The sequence below is a fragment of the Podarcis gaigeae genome (assembly GCF_964106915.1).
Source record: "Podarcis gaigeae genome assembly, chromosome: 7".
NCBI classification, from domain to species: domain Eukaryota; kingdom Metazoa; phylum Chordata; class Lepidosauria; order Squamata; family Lacertidae; genus Podarcis; species Podarcis gaigeae.
Window position 1 is genome coordinate 57695243 of NC_139683.1, and position 18156 is coordinate 57713398.

General features: G+C 44.7%; 1 protein-coding gene across 1 annotated transcript in view; it reads right to left on the reverse strand.

Annotated features, from left to right (window-relative positions):
- Window positions 1-993: 993 nt before the first annotated feature.
- SCGN (secretagogin, EF-hand calcium binding protein) overlaps window positions 994-18156 on the reverse strand; it is a 28614-nt gene continuing 11451 nt past the window's right edge. Inside the window, exons 3-11 of the mRNA XM_083747058.1 lie at window positions 12875-12967; window positions 12444-12533; window positions 9534-9590; window positions 8423-8500; window positions 4414-4469; window positions 4052-4097; window positions 3892-3951; window positions 2717-2785; window positions 994-1651 (exon numbers count right to left, since the gene is read on the reverse strand). Coding sequence (XP_083603184.1) covers window positions 1523-1651; window positions 2717-2785; window positions 3892-3951; window positions 4052-4097; window positions 4414-4469; window positions 8423-8500; window positions 9534-9590; window positions 12444-12533; window positions 12875-12967 — 678 coding nt within the window. The 3' untranslated portion in view covers window positions 994-1522. The remainder of the gene's footprint in view (window positions 1652-2716; window positions 2786-3891; window positions 3952-4051; window positions 4098-4413; window positions 4470-8422; window positions 8501-9533; window positions 9591-12443; window positions 12534-12874; window positions 12968-18156) is intronic.

Consider the following 18156-nt stretch of genomic DNA (forward strand, 5'->3'; position numbering starts at 1 on the left):
GGCAGTTATCTTTAATTCCAAATTATTTTGGAGCCCAGAAGTGTAGACCCACTGAAATCAATGGACTGAACTAACAAGTTGATTTATTTGAAGGGCTCTGCTCTGAATGTGACTAACTTCAATGATATCCAAAATATATTAGAATTACATTGTATAGAAATGCAAAGGTTAAAAAAAGTTAAAGGTAAAGGACCCCTGGACAGTTAAGTCCAGTCAAAGGCAGCTATGGGGGGTGGTGCTTATCTTGCTTCAAGCTGAGGGAGTCAGCATTTGTTCACAGACAGCTTTTCTGAGTCATGTGGCCAGCATGACTAAACCGCTTCTGGTGCAATGGGACACCATGATGAGTGCCAGAGTGCACAGAAACGCCATTTACCTTCCCATCGCAGCGGTACCTATTTATCTACTTGCACTGGTGTGCTTTTGAACTGCTAGGTTGGCAGAAGAACAGGAGCTCACCCCATTGCAGGGATTTGAACTGCCGACCTTCCGATCGGCAAGCCCAAGAGGCTCAGCGCCACCCACTCCCCTCATACAAATGTTCCTGTTTATGGCTTTGTAAATCCTAGCCGAGTCACAGAGAAAAATATGCTATTGTGCCTTAAAGTAGGAAAAAGCAGGATGGATGGATTCAAGCATATACTGGACCTCAAAAGTCTTGCACAAAAGAGAGCTGGGGGGTTTTCTTTTTTTGAAAAGAAAAAGTTGGAGCATTGTCAATGATCAATTTATGGGTTGAAGCACACAAGAGAGATGGTTCACACTAGAAGGACAGGAGATGGAGCAGAGACTTGATCTTAAACCAGAAAGACTTGGGACCCTTGAAAGGAGACCCCTTGATCAGGATCAGCTTTGGTGCTAAGATTAGCACTACTTTGGGGGATATGTCTGTCCAGCCAAACCTTTGCTGTTTTCCAGCTTTGTCCTCCCCTGGCATTTAAAATCAGGGTGGAGGGTGTTACATATTATAAGTAATACACACACCAGTTGTACTCTGATTTCTAAACGGTTGCTTTTATTCTTTTACAAACACACTGCCTCCAACACTATCAAGCTTTTGTGCCTTAAAAAGGGGCGGGGGAGATACTGTGAGTATCACACACTACACAGTTGTCACAGACATGGACTACCAAGAAGGAACCGATAGTTTTAGGGATATAGCATAGGGAGCAGAGTAGAACGAAGTCTGGTGCTATATAGCAGCAGTCCTGGTACAATGGCTACGTAGCTTTCTGACAGACTGGGTAGTTTGTAGATATGAAACATGTTTTAAAAATGTGTAAGAAACCCCACAGGCGAGATCTCCTTTGGAACAGCATGTGTGTCATTACTGTTCATTACATGTATTCTGTGGGGCTGAAGACTTGCAAATGAAGGTTCTCATCTGCACTGTGAGTTGCCTCTGTCTTCTAGGCTCAGCATAACAGAGATTATTAACACAGCACTGGAAATGTTCTACCAGGACCAGCAGGCTCTCACAAAAGACAATAATTGGCAAGCCACAGGAGAAGCACATTCAGGTCTATGGGGCAATTTTGATTCCCAGACACAAGGCGAGTTCGGATTTTTGAATTTTCCCATCCTTGTTCACATCACAATGGCGAAGCAGGATCTGGCGGAACTTATCCAGGTCAGTGCCACTAATGCTGGGCTACAATGGGAAGGAGGGGAAAGAGAGAGAGAGAGAATTACTTTCAGAGGACAAAATATCCATTCTCAGGAGTTATTTTTCTAACATCAAGCACGAATGAGAATTCCACAGCAAAGAACAACAAAGAGGACAAAGAGAAGAGCCAGCAAATAGGAAGCCTCAGTACATCTTGAATGAAGGAAAGAAAGAAAAACAAAAAGGAGAAATAATGGATTTGTGATCTGCAGCAGATGGTGGCATGGCAGCACTTAGTTGATCTCCTGACATTTGGATCACTTCTGCTTAACATGAGGTGGAGGAGAGAGGTGGCAGTGAGATTGGCACAGTGCAAACACAGCAGCACCGGACTGGCTCTGCCAGCGCATTTGCACCACGCAGACCTTCTCACTGCCTTGCCCCTCACTGTCCCAGTAAACAGCAGTGGCTCAGTTGACAGGAAGTCAGGTAAATACTGACACCGCACTCCACTGTCTGCTATCTAAACAGAATGATGCTGTGTGTGTCTTCTCTAAATGTATAAACATGAATCTGGCCAAGTTTATATTACTAGTCCTTCACTTGTGTGCCTAGTTTGGAGGATTTGGAAGAAGGGGTAGAAGCGATGATGGTGCAAGGTATGTACAGCAAGAGAACATGGCCAAAGCCCTATGGGACATAGAGCTCTAGATGGGCCAATGCTTTCTATCCTCTTCTATAATGGAAAATGCTCCACATGACACAAAGTGTTCATGTGTGTGTGTGTTTGGAACACTTTCTGGTTCAATGAAAGTATGAGGAAGCTTTTTGTATCTGGAAAACCATGTGCACCTCAGAGCTGCTGTATTGGGTCTATTACATTCATAAATCTGTCACAAGGAAAGCTAAGTCCACATCATAATTTATCACTTCATTAGGTTACCCAGGCCCCCAAGTTAACAAAGTGACGTTCCTCATTCTTTATTGTTCCACAAAAGACCTGGAGTCAGTTATTTGTTTTGGTGCCTTATGATTTTAAGCCACTGAAACCAAGCCACATTTGTCACAAAACCTATGGGAAATAAAACATGGAAACCACTAAGTAGTCACCTTGACAAGTTCCATCATATCTTTTACAAATCCATCCACTTCTGGGCCTTCAAGTGCTCCTGTCTTACTCTGGAATATATACATGTAAAAATCATACAGTTTTGCAGACTAGAAACACATCCATCCATGAATACTTGGGTGCCTGTTCTCTTTCTGGCAATATTATCTCCAACCTCCCAAGCTATATGCCTATGGACATTCCAAATCATATGGAAAATCCACTGAATGCTCCTTGTTGTCTTGATAAGGTTTTGTCATGGCAACTACGCTACAAGGAAGGTAGTCATCAGAGCTGATTCAGGCACTCTGATTCAGAAGGGAGCAAGACAGCTGTAATCCTAGTTGTCCCGACTTCTGCTATAACAGGTCTACTTGTGCATCTCACAAATAATCTGCCAGCGGCAGATCATTCCCCACCTGTGCCCCGGGCATGCACCAGGGCACACCATGGGGTTGGGGCCGTGGGTGTAGCGCACCACTGCAGTGGCCCCTCCCCACTGCTGAAAAGCGGCATGCATGCCTGCTTGCGGTGCCCCAAGAGCCCTGTGTTGTTTTTGTGTTTTATGGTTTTTACTAATAGATTTGTTGTTTATTCTCATTGTAAATTGCTTTGAAGGTTTTCTTAAAAAACAAAAAAAATCAAGCTGTATATATATTTTAATGAAATAAATGAATCCACTTGATTTCCCTGCATGCTATTCTAATGCAAAGTCTTGTAAAGTCTGATGTGCCACTTGATCAGCATTAACATACCCTCCAACAGTTCTCAGATGAACATAGGGACTTCCTATTCTATTTATTATTATACCCCATCCATATGACCACATTGCCCCCCCCCCCACTCTAGGCGACTTCCAATATATATAAACACATCATAAAACATTAAACATTTTAAAAAACGACAGGTCTGTCTTCAGATGTCTTCTAAAGGTTGTATAGTCACTTATCTCCTTGGGTTGTTTTGTTGTTTTGCTTTTTTTTGCAAAACTCCATCCCTCCAACATTTCTCTGATGAAAATAGGGGTGTCCTACCCTAAAGAAAAGGGGGACATTCCAGAACCAAATCAGAAACCGGGGTGGCTTCTGTAAACTTGGGACTGTCCCTGGAAAATAGGGACACTTGCAGGGCTTGCAATAATCCCAAACCCATGAAAGAAACAAAAAAATCATCTTACAACATCATAGTGTGCAAAGATTTTTTCAAAATCTCTCTTCCTTTCTTCTGTACTACAAGCCTAAATGGAGGAGAGAAAATATTTTAAAATGTTTGGGGATTTTTTTTTTAAGGGAAAAGGGGGAAAGGTAACTAAATGCACTAAAAATTACTGTACTTACATCCAGTTTAAATTGAAGGAGAAAATTTTCCTGAAGAGCCAGAATTCTAAATGGAAAGAGGCACATGGTCATTTTCTCAGATACCAGTTATACAGAGATAGGCATTTCTGCCTGATAGATCTCACAAAGATGAAAGATGAACAGTCTGAGAAACAAAAGCCTGTAACATTATGAGTAGGGTTGTCGTTTTTTCTCTCTAGACAAATTCTAGAAGTGCTGGTTTCTCATGACAGGCAGGAATTCAACAGATTTAGCATTTAGGGTAGAGGGAAGACACAGCAATGAGGAAAGTTTTGCCTGTTGAAGCTACCACAGATTCAACACTCCCTTTCTGAATAAGCTGAAGAATCATTAGAAGCTACCTTGCTAGGTCATTGAGATCCAGTCGTCCATCTTTATTTTTGTCAAAGAGCTTCATCTAAAAAGCAAGATAAGAAAGCCTTTATGAAGCTGTCATTAATATAGGAAACCTGGCATACACAATGAGTCAATATACAGGGGCATCTTACTATTCATAGTGATGCTGCCCACATTGTGGAGTCACATAGCCCTGATGGGCATAATGTCAGATTTGCCAAGGACTGGACAAGCAATCCTCTTTCCTTCTCAGATTTTATCATGGGACATTTGGCCAGATCGCAAAACAGTTTTGAAAGAGTGCATTGTGTGCCTGTTGGATGTATACATGAGAATGATACCAACTTCCTTCTGTCTTTCCCAATTTTTATGGAACTGTCCTTGGAAAACATGGTGGAGCACCATCCATCTTCCTTCTGATAGACAGATAAGTGAGCGTTTCATCCGACTCAGTTTCATGATGAGTATGTTTGACAAATGCTCTTTCCCTCCATAAGCACGTGCTGCCGCTGGGAAATTTCAGGCTCTTAATGTCAGAGCACTCATGCTGATAACTGTAAGAGGTTCTCCCTGGTATATTCAGATTTCCCTGAACTATATTTTGATTGCTCCCCTCCAGGCTGAATCACTTCTCTTCAAAGTCCCCCCCCCCCCGGTCCTTTCCCAGCTAAAGCCCTGTTGCTATAAAATGGCAATCACTTTCAGAAAGGAGAAAAGTAGCCTGAATAATTCATGATAAAAGAGGGTTGAGAAACTGAATTTATATTTTTTAGGTGTTGGGAGATGACTAAACTGTGTATCTCATAGATTAGCTGTAAAATATTCACTACTGGGATAGTGTTTAACTTCTCTTTTATGAATGCTACCTCTTTAGGAATGATGATGCTCTGAAAAACCTACAGGGGGAAATATTGTTGGGTATGTGTTTGTCTACACACACCTCAAGATGCATAAGTAAATATCTCACCCTCCCAGGGTGTGAGGCCAAAATTTGGTATCCCTCCTAACTCTTGCCATCTGTTCTGCTCAATTCATTGCATCATAGTTGTGGTGCCCTCCAGCGCCCCCTAGGCTCAGGGTCCAGTGCGACAGAACTGGTTGAACTGCCCTAAATCTGCCTCTGCTGTGTCAACTGTGGTTAACCTTTACTAAGCTCCCTTCAAACCATAGTTTACAAAGCCTCATTGGCCAGATTGGACCCTCTATCTGGCCAAGAGGTTCCCCATCCCAGGATCAAGCAACAGCTCTCTCTCCTTTTCCCCACCCCTGAAATTTGAAAGACCAAAGTCTACCCCTGGACACAGAAAGCTGTAGTTAAGCTACAATGGAGGTCAAATATCCCACTGGAAAAGTCATGCTGAAGGACAAGGGAGAGGATGGAGTGTGCAAGTCTAGGGGAAAGAAGCCTCATTCTCATAACACTAAACTATGGTTTAGACTCACCTCCAAGCCAGCCTAATATGAGCAGGGCGCTTCCTCCCCTACCCCTTCCTGACACATTCCATAATTTTTCACAAGTTTCATTTTTTTGCTAGTGTCGTGGGAACTTGCTGCTCATAGTATTTTCCCATGCAACTGTGGCGAGAGCTTGGCTACAAAAAACAAAGGGATGGTTTAATTTGAATTGGGGCTCATCTCCAGAACCTGTTTTGCATGTCTGGAACCCAATATATCCAATAACAAGCGTAATCAACAAACATTTGGACAGATGTGGAGACAGCAAGGGAAGGAAGACATAGGAAGCACGGAGTTAATCCAAACAAAACCTCCATGGAAACATAGCACATGGATTTTTCATGTGCCTTAAACTATCTGTGATTCTGTAGATAAACTAGTTGCTGTTTTATTCAGTGGAAGCATATTGTGTGGTGCAAATGAAAGCCCAGCACTGACAGCTTGTCTGATATTATCATGACCTCCTGCTCTAGCCAATGAATAACAATAGCCTTAGCCAGGATGTGATAATTTTGGCAGGCTAGGTAATGTGATTTGCTGATGAATAAACCAGTAATGAGCTTGCCTTGCATATGGCATTGACAAGATGTAGCTTTGTGAACTGCAGAATTTAAAAACATACTGGTGATTTAATAACGACTGTATGCTCTAATTTATCCAAATGCGATTGGGGAACATTAGAAACACTTCTAAAATCTGGAAGTCAGATGTAAGGAAGTAGCATTTGAACTTAGAAATTAAAAAGGGTTACACTGATACAGGGCACACTGGGATACAATAAGGGACATAGAGACAGTCAACAGAGCTAAGTTTCCACAAAGTGAACTGGATACATTTCTGAGTGGTTTTGAGTGATAACACCCTATAACCTTTTAAATATGTTTGGGGTGGGAGTGGGAATGGGATGGGGTGGTGTTATTGGTTTGTTTTTTATGTTTTTTGTGTTCTTATATAGAAATGATCCCTAAAAGTACAGTCTTTTTATGTTGTATTTTAATGTTGCAAAATCTATGATGATCTATGGATGAAGGGCAGGACACTTAATAAGAAGAATAATAAGAATAATTTTAAAGTAGGTTTCCTTCTTCCCTAGTTGCATGATTAGAGATAGAACTTAAAGGTGACATGTGGGACATGACAGATGAATGCTAATGGCAAGCCACTTGTTGTTCATTTACCAAACCTTTTCCTTAGCTGATTTTCACTCCTGGAACAATATGGTCTTCTCTTCTCCTTCAGCCTTTGATACCACTTAAACTGAATGATGTGCTTAGAAACACACTTGCCCTCTAGAATTCATCCTCTCATAAGAGAGTTTCCACAGGTATTGAAGGATAATTGCTCGTCACCTCTTTGGGACCTTTGTGGTAGGATTCCTTCCCTTGTCATCCCTCTTGTGCAATGTATACTTGAGGAGGCCACTTGACAAGGTCAATTTCGCAATATAAGGTCAAGCTTGTGTAACAGCTGCTTCCCATTTGCATGAAGTGCCTCAATGGCTCTTCCTTAAAAACAGTACATCTCTGGGGAATGAGCCCTATCTGAAACCAACTCTCCTGTGGACAAATAGGTACTGGAACAACTTATTGAAAGACACAAGAAATAAAAGGAAATCACAAATACCTGATGTAAAGCCTACTGAAATCAACCAGGTTGCTGCAAGATTACAATGTTAACATATGCAGTAACTCATCAGATGGTATCCACAAATCAGTTGTCTGGGCATGGATAGAAAAGATTTAGTGCCTGTTCAAATCCTTCTTGTGGATATCACAAATATTCTTGTAAAGTATAAGTTTTCAGTCTAGCCTAAATAGGTTATAATGGGTTCCATCTTGATCATAATGCAGTTTATTTTTAAAAATAGTTTTTTGGGGGGGTCCATGAATCTGTAGTCTGTGCTTGTGATGGTGATCATGCCAAGTCCAGGCTGAAAACAACTACAAAGGCCAAGAACAATGCATATGAGAGAAAAAAACCACACTAAATCTCAGTCAGATTGGGCTTGTGGGTTGGTGTGAAATATGGGAGCAGTACACACTGCAGTAGTTTTATGATAACTGCTCTCAGTTCTTTTGCTATGATTTAATCTTTGCTTATTTTCCTGCTTTTCCTTTCCCCCTCTCATAATCCAGATGACAGAATCCCTTTTCCCCAAGCAAGATGTTATTCTGAGGTACAGTCCAATTACTTATTCAAAAGCAAAACACAAGTCATCATAAAACAGAATAGGGAATAAATACTAGTAGTTGGTACCAGATGACTTCTGAGCACAAAGCAGATAACTTCTAACCACCAGTGACAGCAGCTCACGAGTGGGATGACAGGCTTTAGGGACAATGGCCACATTGGACTAATTGGACCCCCTAGCTGGCCAAGAGGTTCCCCATCCCAGGATGAGCAACAGCTCTCTCTCCTTCTTTCCCCCCACCCCTTAGATATCTCCTGACCATCCTTATGAAACGTTGGTCCATCTTGTGCAACTACCATATTGGCTATTTAGAATTCCTGAGAATTTCTATAATAACATAAGTATTTGATAATTTGCATTCTGCTTACCATGGTTTCTGTGTATTCTTGCAGCTTTGCCTTAGAAATGATTTTTCCATGCTGCCGGAAAAGATCTTGCAGAAAGTTCTTTGTTAGGAAAGGAGAGAAGTAGTTTTTACTGTTTCAGATTCATACTAGGAATAATATAAAGGAATCAAGGCCTGTTTCATCAGACACTTCACAAAAATTAAGGCAGTTGCTTGAATGCACTTAATCTGTTTTATATACTGTCAGAGCTGCCCTAGGTCCCAGCTCACAGAGGACCAACGCCAGGTCGTTGTTATATACAAAAGTCTTTATTGAAGTTCAGTCTCTATTTCAAAGCCGTGGCGCACAGCTCTACGTCTTAAACCCTAGACCGCCGAAGCTCCGTCTGAATCTCCTCCCCTCTGACACCAGTTTAAGACTCTAGCCCTGCTCCACCTCTTCCTCTGCTCTCTCCTCCTCTGGGTCCTCCTGTCCGCTGGGGCATTCCCCTTTCTGGACTCTTCTGATGCTGAGTCCTCTGACTCCTCCCCCTGCCTCCGGCGGGCTTTAGGACCTGGTTCCCAATCCGGGTTCTCTGCTGTCCCGCGCGCCTGTACATTTGAACTTGGCGCTCGCGCCAACCCAGTGACCTTCCTCCTGACGGTTACACTGCTTCTGTCACTGCTTCCCTCTTCCGGGAGGCTAGCTGGACCTGACCTCCCCTCCGTTCCCTGACTCTCCGATGGAGGCGTGGTCAGCCCTGACTCATCTTCTCTCCCTGCTGGGGGAGACGCTGGCCCCGATACCTGGGACTCTTCCCCCCCACTACGCTCTGGTGGGGAAGCTGGTCCTGATCTCCAACTGCTGCTCTGGGAGTCCCCGCTGGCCCCTTGCTTCTGGAGTGTCCCCCCTTGGGACCCCCCTTGCCCTGGCCACCGGCGCCCCCTTCTGTGAATCTTCTGATTCGCTGGAGAGGCTCATGGAATCTCTCGGGCCACTGTCATCTTCTCCTACGCTGCCCTCAGATTCCTCCCCCTCGCTCTCCACCTCCTCTCCTCCCTGTGCCTCTGCTCCTGAGCCTCTGACATATACGATCAAAATATACATATTGAGTAAAGAAGGCATCTGGATAAAAACTCCCTAGAGAACTTACTCTGAGTTCGGCAGCTGAAATAAAACCACTGCTATCAACATCATATTGGCGCCAGATCTAAAGGGGGAAAATGAGTGAACAGTTATCATCTCCAATAGATGTTCAATACGTAACTATATCTCAGTCTCATTTATGAAGTGGTATGGAACATAGCAAATGTTTGGATAGTGGGAGTTTGGATAAGTGATTATATCCAAGGTTTGCAACCAACACAGGAAGGATTTCAGATGATGGGAGTCTGTTGCAGCCCTTCAGTGGGCTCACTGTGTGGCAATTGTATGCCCACTCTCCCTTGTACTTCAGTCATGGGGAGCCACAGCAGAAAGAACGGGCTGCTCTACAGTATCAGATGGAAAGTAGCCCCCATCACATCAGGCCCATTGCTCATGAATAAGATAGTTTGGGAAGGAGAGTCTTCTGGGCTCGTGTTCCTTCAGGCTGTGCTGAGTCTCCTAGCAGATGAACATGCCAGACTCATTTGGAGCTATCCAGCAGCAGGCCAGATTCAAAAATACGCAGGCAGGTGGAGTTACTGATTTGCTTTTCTAAGACTGAGCATTTATTTAGCGTGTTCTCTAGATCTTGGCTATTACCCCACCATCTCTAAAATAAACTGCTTGAAGTGTGCACATTTTGAAGAGCAAAAAAAGAGGACACATTTGCCAACTTCTACTTTTAACTGTGGATTGCTATGATGACTCTCATTTTACATACCCATGAGAAAGAGGACATGTCCTGGAAAAAGAGGACATATGGCAACCTTAAATGGCTCATCTCAGTATTGACATCGTGGAATTATTACGGTAACTAACATTTTGTTTCTTTCCAAAATATTTAGAAAACAAGGATTTTGAAACCTGGAAAAAACCTTATGTGTCACTGACAAGTTCCATCTAAAAGAAGTGTGTAAACAGATTTAAATCATTTTTCATCCTTAACCTGGACATGTCGTTACCATGGCTGCATATTCAGATTCATTATTTGTTATGTAAACAACACAGCCAGTCAAGGGACTAAGTGGCTATTTGTATTCCTATTTGTATCCCCTTGTTCTTAGTCATCCTAAGGTGGTAGTTGACATTAGATGGTATTTTTAGATTGAAACACTAGGCGCAGATTAGAAGAGATTTTATTTTGTAAAAAATAAATAAATCCCAGTGCACTTGATGGTACCCACCTGGAGCTAATTGATGGTATCCACCTTAGATAGGGCAATATAAACAACTCAATGCCACAGTTACAAAATTACAGAAGCTGAGTATTTCCTCTGTGGTGTTGTTCCAATATTAATTTTTTTGCTGCCCCTTCACTATGAAGCTCCAGTGTGGGTTATAATAATTAAAAATATAATATTAAAACAGTTAAAACAAAGTACAGTCAAGATAATAGGCTGGGTCCTAAAGTATACATCTCAGATGTCAAATGGCAGGGTAAAAAAAGGTGCATCTTCAGCATTTGAGGAAAGTGACATAATGAAAGTGTTCAACACACTTCTGTGGGAAGGGAATTCCACACTTTAGAGGCTACCACAGAGAATGTCCTCTCCTGGGCCACCACTGTGAATTTCTGAGGGCAGTGGAACTCCCAAGAAGGCCCTCTCTGCTGATTGTAAGACCTGAGAAAATCTATAGGGAAGGAGGCTGTGAGTCAAATTTGGGGCATGGGCCATTTAGGATTTTAAACACTAATTTGAACACCTTGAATATGGCCCAGTAGCAAACTGGCAGCCAAAACAGGGTTTGTGTGAATTCTAAATGTAATCCCAGCCAGTAATCTGGCCACTGTATTTTGGACCAGTTGAAGTTTCCATCTCATTTTTAAGTATTGCTTAAAAAAGAATCAGGAGATTCCCCAGAGATCTCTTTGAGTAATGTACAGTTTGGTCTAGTGCTCACAATGGACCCATTCTTAGCCAGGACTCCAGAATGGCCCTCCTTCAGTAGCTGCAGTGTCAATCCCATGTTTTATATTGGACTGAAAAGACAGAGAGTGATCTGGGAAGAAGAATGAGAGTTGTTAGCTAGATGTTTATATGGTGACTTGAGTCATTAACCTAGTAGGTATATTATTTTAAGCGTCAAGCCTCATAATCTCATTTCTCAGGTTCCAAAGTTCAAAGGCACACAACGCTTAACAGCTTGTGTTATGTAATAAAAGATGATAATATTATTCTTGAATTTAATAAACAGCTGTGCAAAAGATCCCCACAGACCATCTGTGGCCAAAAGCTGCACACTGCTTCTTCCATAGCTGATAAGTTCCGCATCATGCAAACTAGGCCATCGTGCTTCACAATGGAGAAGGATGCTGAGCCTCAACATATATGTGATGGAGGGGGCAAACTAGAGATAAAACAGGAGAAGTGTCTACTTTTGAGAGCAAAGGTGTGGGTGTATGGGAGGATTCTGAACCTGCCCCACACCTCTCCCTCACTTACTTCCTTGCTCTCTATCACCTCCAGAGCTCTTTCCTGGACCAAATTCTAATATTGGAAGTGAGTGCAACTGGGGAAAGCACTGGTTGGGTGGAATGCAGAGCCAAGGAAGTGATAGGTACAAGGAGCAAAGTACCAGGTTACGCTTCCTGGAGCCTTTTCTTAGGCTCCCAGAATCCGACCCTCCATCTCATGCTTTGTACTTGATTGGGAAAGACCTGGGTTCAAACCAAGCGTTGGGAAGCTCTGGACTTCCCCAAATCATTGGACTACAACTCTCATCAGCACTGGTCATTGGCTATGCTGGCTTCTGGGGCTGCTAGGAATTGGAGTCCAATAAATTCTGGAGGGCTACATGTTAGCTACCCCAAGGTTAAACAAATGTGAGCCTCAGCGTGTGGCCAATCCACCAACTAAAAGTATGCAATGCAAAATACTTTGAAAGATGGAAACAGACAGCAGGAAATTACACCCACCCGCATGAATTCTACGCTGTTGTCCAAAGGTGTTTCTCTTCGGAAAAGAAGCAGGAAGTTCTCATCCTCCGACAAGAGTATATTTGCAAGCTAAAGTTTTTTTTGGGGGGGAGGGGGAAAAGGTTACATTTCTCAAACTGTTCTCTATGCAGTTATTTTCATCATCATCATCATCATCATCAGTGTAATTGTTATTCAGAATAAATTGCTATACCACAAGGACAGAAGCAGGGCAGAGCAAAGCAAAACTACAAAATCTAGCAGCAAAATTCTGACAGATGCTTTTGTCAAAAGGACATTTGGACAAAAAGTTCTAATACTACATTATCTAAACGAACCGGTGAACCCACTCTTTGCAACAGTGCAATTATTATTCCTCAATTGCCTGTCATCTATTTTCTAACACTGCAAAATAAAAGGCAGCTAGGTACCTCTTGTATTTGTAAGCGTCCATCTGCAGTCACATCGTAGGCTGACATAAATCGTTTTTTCACCCTCTGCACCTTTTCTTCTGTTACGGGGCTCTGTGATATGAAAAGCAACAGGTTAAGGATAAAACCAATTTCCCCGAGTACAATGTGTTCTCTCCCGTCTCTTTTAAGACCAGCCATGCAGGACCTGCAGTGAATGTTTCCTTTAGGCTCAAAGGAGGGGAGCCTGCTGCAAGAGCCATTTTGTTCTGGTTTCCTAACACCCTGCCTTGAAGTCATCTTTGGAAGTGATGTGCACGCGCACACATACATTATCAGAAGCGACTTGTTCCTTACCAAAATAACAATAGTCTAAGAGCACATGAAGCCACCATCTAACTAACATTAAGCAGGAGTGGGTCTGATCAGTGCCTGGATGAGAGACTTCTTGGAGGCCACATGTATGCTATCTTGGGTCCCATGATGGAAGAAAGGCAGAATATAAATGTGAGAAAGGAAAAAGATTATTGGAAGAAAAGACAAAGTCATGGCAGCTAGACACATTGACCTATATTGCAGTTAGCTTAGCTGAGATTGGGAGCAGTTGGTGTCATGGAAGGCTCTGGTGAACAACAAGACAATAACTTTATTTAGACAAGAATAGAATAGTGACGGGAAACTCCTGACCATACCCAGATATAAATTAAGTGCAGTGCCACTTCGTGAGCAAACTAGACACTCGCACTATCCATACAGATAGAAAAAAGAGTTTACACGTTTATATGAAAGGTTCAGGACCACACAAAAAGAGGAAGATATCAACATGGTCTCTGAAATCTTCAAAGAGCATATCGAACTCCTGGCTGGGAGCCATTGTGGCTAAAACACAGAACAGCACTCCAGGAGATAGTTGCAAAGGGGGGCACCTAAAGGCAAAGCAATACTGCTGCTCCTGAAAAGGATTCGCTGCTCATATGCATCCACCCAGAGCAGTAAGATGTTGTAGGTATATGTAGCTGCCTCTGCATTTCAGACAACCAACTCAGCTTGCAGGTACAGCTAAGGATCTCTGCCTGAAACAGTGAACAATTTTTAGCACCAGAAGGTTGGGATATAATTGCTCAAATAAATGTCACTAGGCAGCCAAAACAACAATTTCATTGTATTACTGTGTTCCACACTGTACATGAGAAAACTCCTTTTGTGCCAAGAAGCCGATGACAGCTTGTAGAAATAAGATGGCCTAAATATATTATGAGTAGCCTTTAAAGCCAGTCAGAAGAATATCAGACTTCAAGTGTTAAATATCCCTGAGCTCAGCCTCTGCTCCAAAAGTTAATTCTATGGGAGCCAGGTTAATTAAACTTCATGACACTTCCAAGATATTTTAACCCCATATAAAAAGATAATGTCTGCTTTAAATTCTTTGAAGAAGTCATTAAAATAATCCTGCATACAACTGAACAATATACCAGGGTTTTTTTAAAAAAAGAAAAAGAAAAAGGGCAAGCTTGGTTTCCCTAGTATCTTTTTAAAAGAATACTGCATGTTATTATAGTTTAAAAATTTCCAATGTGAGACTGTAACAGAAGTTTAAGACCAATTTAAAAACCACCAAAAAAGTAAAATAAAAGTGAGAATAGAATAGTACATATTCAAATAGACCTTCCATTGTATAGTCATCTTGGTCTTTTAAATTTAGCTTTCTTCCCGCAATGCCATGTGTCAGGGTTTCAGGGACAGAGAGCGAGGGGGAGGGGTCCCAGGGTGACGAGGAAGAGGACGACGATGACCCGAGGTTGTCAGTGAGTCCGTCAAGTGAATCCGAGGATTCCCAAAAGGGAGCCCCTCTGGTCAGGCCAAGGGGCAGTAGAGAGGGAAGCAGTCAGAAGCAGGGGAACGAAGAGGGAATCCCCAGTGGGAGTTGGAGATCGGGACCGGCCTCTCCGTCGGAACGGAGTGAAGGGGGTGGAGTTACCAGTGTGTCAGAAGGAGCAGAACAGGGAGCAGAGAGGGGAAGGAGTTCGGAGCAGAACGTCCTGCCGGAAGGGGAGGAATGTAGTACCGAGAGTAGCGTAACGGTCGAAAGGAAGGTCAGAGGCAACGTACGCGCGCCAAGTTCAAATGTGGAGGCGCGCGGAAATGAGGAGAGCCCTGAGGAGGAGCCTGGTCCCAAAGCACGAAGGAGGGGGGAGCAGGCGTCAGAAGACTCAGCCTCGGGGGAGTCCCGAAGGGAGGGAGCACAGGGGGGCAGGAAGACCCTGCGGAAAAGGAAGGAGAGGAGAAGGTGGAGCAGTACAAGCCTCTTAAGCTGGTGCAGGGGCGGGACTGACTCAGAGGGGACTTCAAACATCTAAGGGTAACAGATGCTGAGCCACGGAGCTTGGATGTAACGACAACAATGTTCTTCAATAAAACCTTTTGTATATAACTTGGACTGGATTTTGGTCTCTTGTGAGCTGGGACCTCGGGTGGCTCTGACAGTAAGTCCCCTCCCAAAGAACGCAAAATTTTTTTTTGCAAAGCTCACAAACGGTGACAGCCATGAGTGCGGAGGATCAGCTGACAGCACTGCGAACTACAGTTTCCGAACTCACCACTGCAGTCCTTGCGTCTCAGAAGAAGCATGACGAAATGGAGAAGCGCTGCCAGGACCTGCAAACAAGGTGGGAGCGTGCAAACAGGGAAGGGTTCCCAGGGTCCAGATCAGAGGGCATTGGACTTGGAAGGCGGGGGGGCAGCCTAGTCACCCACTTCGATGGGAACCTGAAGCACTACCCCAGTTTCAGAGCAGACGTTTTGTATGCATTACACTTGCTTCGTCATGACTTTAAAGATGAGGAGAAGAAAGTGGGGTTTATTGTTTCTCACTTGCATGGGCCGGCCAGAGACTGGTTGCGCAATTTGTGGCGTGAAGATGGCCCTGCCCGCCGCGATTCTGATGAATTCATTAAAGCGATGGATGCCTGCTTCCAGTCAACCGTAGATTTGGATCTTGCACGCAGGGAGATATTTGGACTGCGGCAAGGCAAAGCCACTGTGCGTCAGTACCATTCCAGATTTTTTGCTTTACTGACTGCGTTACGCTGGGAAAAAGACTGCACACCTGTGAGGGATTTGTTCTGGGAGGGTCTCAGCGGTCCCATAAAGGACGAACTTGCCAGGGGAGACAGACCTCAGACCCTGGAGCAGGTGGTGCAGAGGGCTCTAGCGATTGGGATACGTCACGAGGGACGTCCTTGGCACAATGAGGAAGAACGTCAGGTGCGTCCACCAGCGAGGACGTCTTCTTTCATCCCCAGGGAGTTCAGTCAGTCACATCCCTCACCGCTGGGGAGGCAGGGGGAGGAGCCGATGGAACTTGGTGGTGCTAAGGCTCAAGCAACAGCCAGAGTCCCAGTTTCCGGTGCAGTAAAGGCGAAGCCTCCTAGAGGGACCAGGAAGTGTTACATCTGCGACAGTGCACTGCACATGGCGAAAGAGTGCCCCCAGAGGCTCCAGAAACACACTGCAGCTTTAGCGACGGTAGCTGCAGAAGTGATCCAGGAAGAGGAACCTCAGGGAAACGACAATGCCTGGCTGGAAGCAGAATTGCTGGGGCTCAGCCAGGCGAATCTGTAGAACAGTCCCCAGCGTCTTTGCAACCCACAGACCCTTTACCACCCAAGCCAGCGGTGCAGCTCACTGCAACACTTCAGTTGCCAAATGGGACCACCCTAGAAGTGCCCCTCACGATCGATTCGGGGAGCAATGCCGATTTCGTGGGGATGCAATTCGTCAAGCAGCATCGCATAGCGCTTCTGCCTGCCACAACGCCTCTGAACGTAGTCACAGTGGATGGCAGGAAATTGCTAGGAGGGCAAGTTGTGCAACAGACACCTCCCATGGTGATGCGGATAGGAGATCACCGAGAAGTCATTAGCTTCAATGTCACCCAACTGTCTGACACGCCTATAGTATTAGGCATGAGTTGGCTGGAGAAACACAGTCCTGCTGTAGTGTGGTACCAACGCCAGATCACCTTTTGCTCATCGTACTGTGCTCAAAATTGCATCCAGTCCTGCCAGGAGGAGGGGGCTGAGCACCAGCTGCGACTTGGCATGGTGCAGGCAGTACCTAGCAAGTACGAAGGGTTCCTGGAGGTTTTCTGCGAGAAGGAAGCTGACCAGTTGCCGCCCCACAGACCTTATGATTGTGCCATCGACCTGGTGCCGGGGGCGCAGTTGCCGACTGCAAAACTGTATTCCATGTCTGAGGACGAGATGCAAGAGCTCAGGGAGTTCATAGAGCACAATTTGAAGCGTGGATTCATCCGGGAATCGAAAGCAGTGGGGGGCAGTCCTGTGTTCTTTGTAAAGAAGAGAGACACGCCCCAAAAAAGACTCATTGTGGATTACAGGTTCATAAACAGTATGACCAAGCCCAAGGCCTTCCCCATGCCCAAGATAGATGATCTCCTAGCAACCGTGAGGAAGGGGAAGATCTTCACCAAATTGGATCTGCGTGGAGCGTATAACCTCATACGCATCCGGGAGGGCGATGAGTGGAAAACGGCCATGTTCACGAGTCTGGGCACGTATGAATACAGAGTTATGCCGTTTGGTCTCCAAAATGGATCTCACGTATTCCAAGCCTTTATGCATCACGTGCTAGCGGGACTCCTCTACAAGAAATGTGTGTGTTTCCTCGACGACATCCTGATCTTTTCGGAGACGGAAGAGGCCCACGAGAGGGACGTAAAGGAAGTCCTGCAAAGACTACGGGAGAACAGGCTCTACGCCAAGTTAGAGAAGTGCCAGTTTGATGTGACGGAGGTGGATTTCCTGGGCTACAAGCTGTCCGACAAGGGGCTGGCCATGGACAGCGTCAAGGTCCGCGCGGTGTTGGACTGGAAGAGCCCACGCAATCGGAAGGAAGTCCAGAGATTCGTCGGCTTCGCCAACTTCTACCGCAAATTCATCAGAGGTTTTGCGAAGGAGACAGCAGCGATCACGGACACTCTGAGTTCCAAGAAGAAGAGGTTCGTGTGGACGGAACAGGCAGAGCGCTCTTTTCGGAAGCTTAAAAGCCTTTTCGCCTCCGAGGAGCAACTGCTGCACGTGAATCCAGGCAGGCCCATGCGAGTGGAGACCGATGCGTCAGACAGGGCGGTTGGAGCTGTACTCCTGCAAGAAGATCCACATGGAAACTGGAGACCCGGTGCCTTTTACTCCCGAAAGCTCAGCAAGGCGGAGCAAAACTACACCATATGGGACAGGGAGCTGTTAGCCATTCACGCAGCTTTCAAAGCGTGGCGACATTTC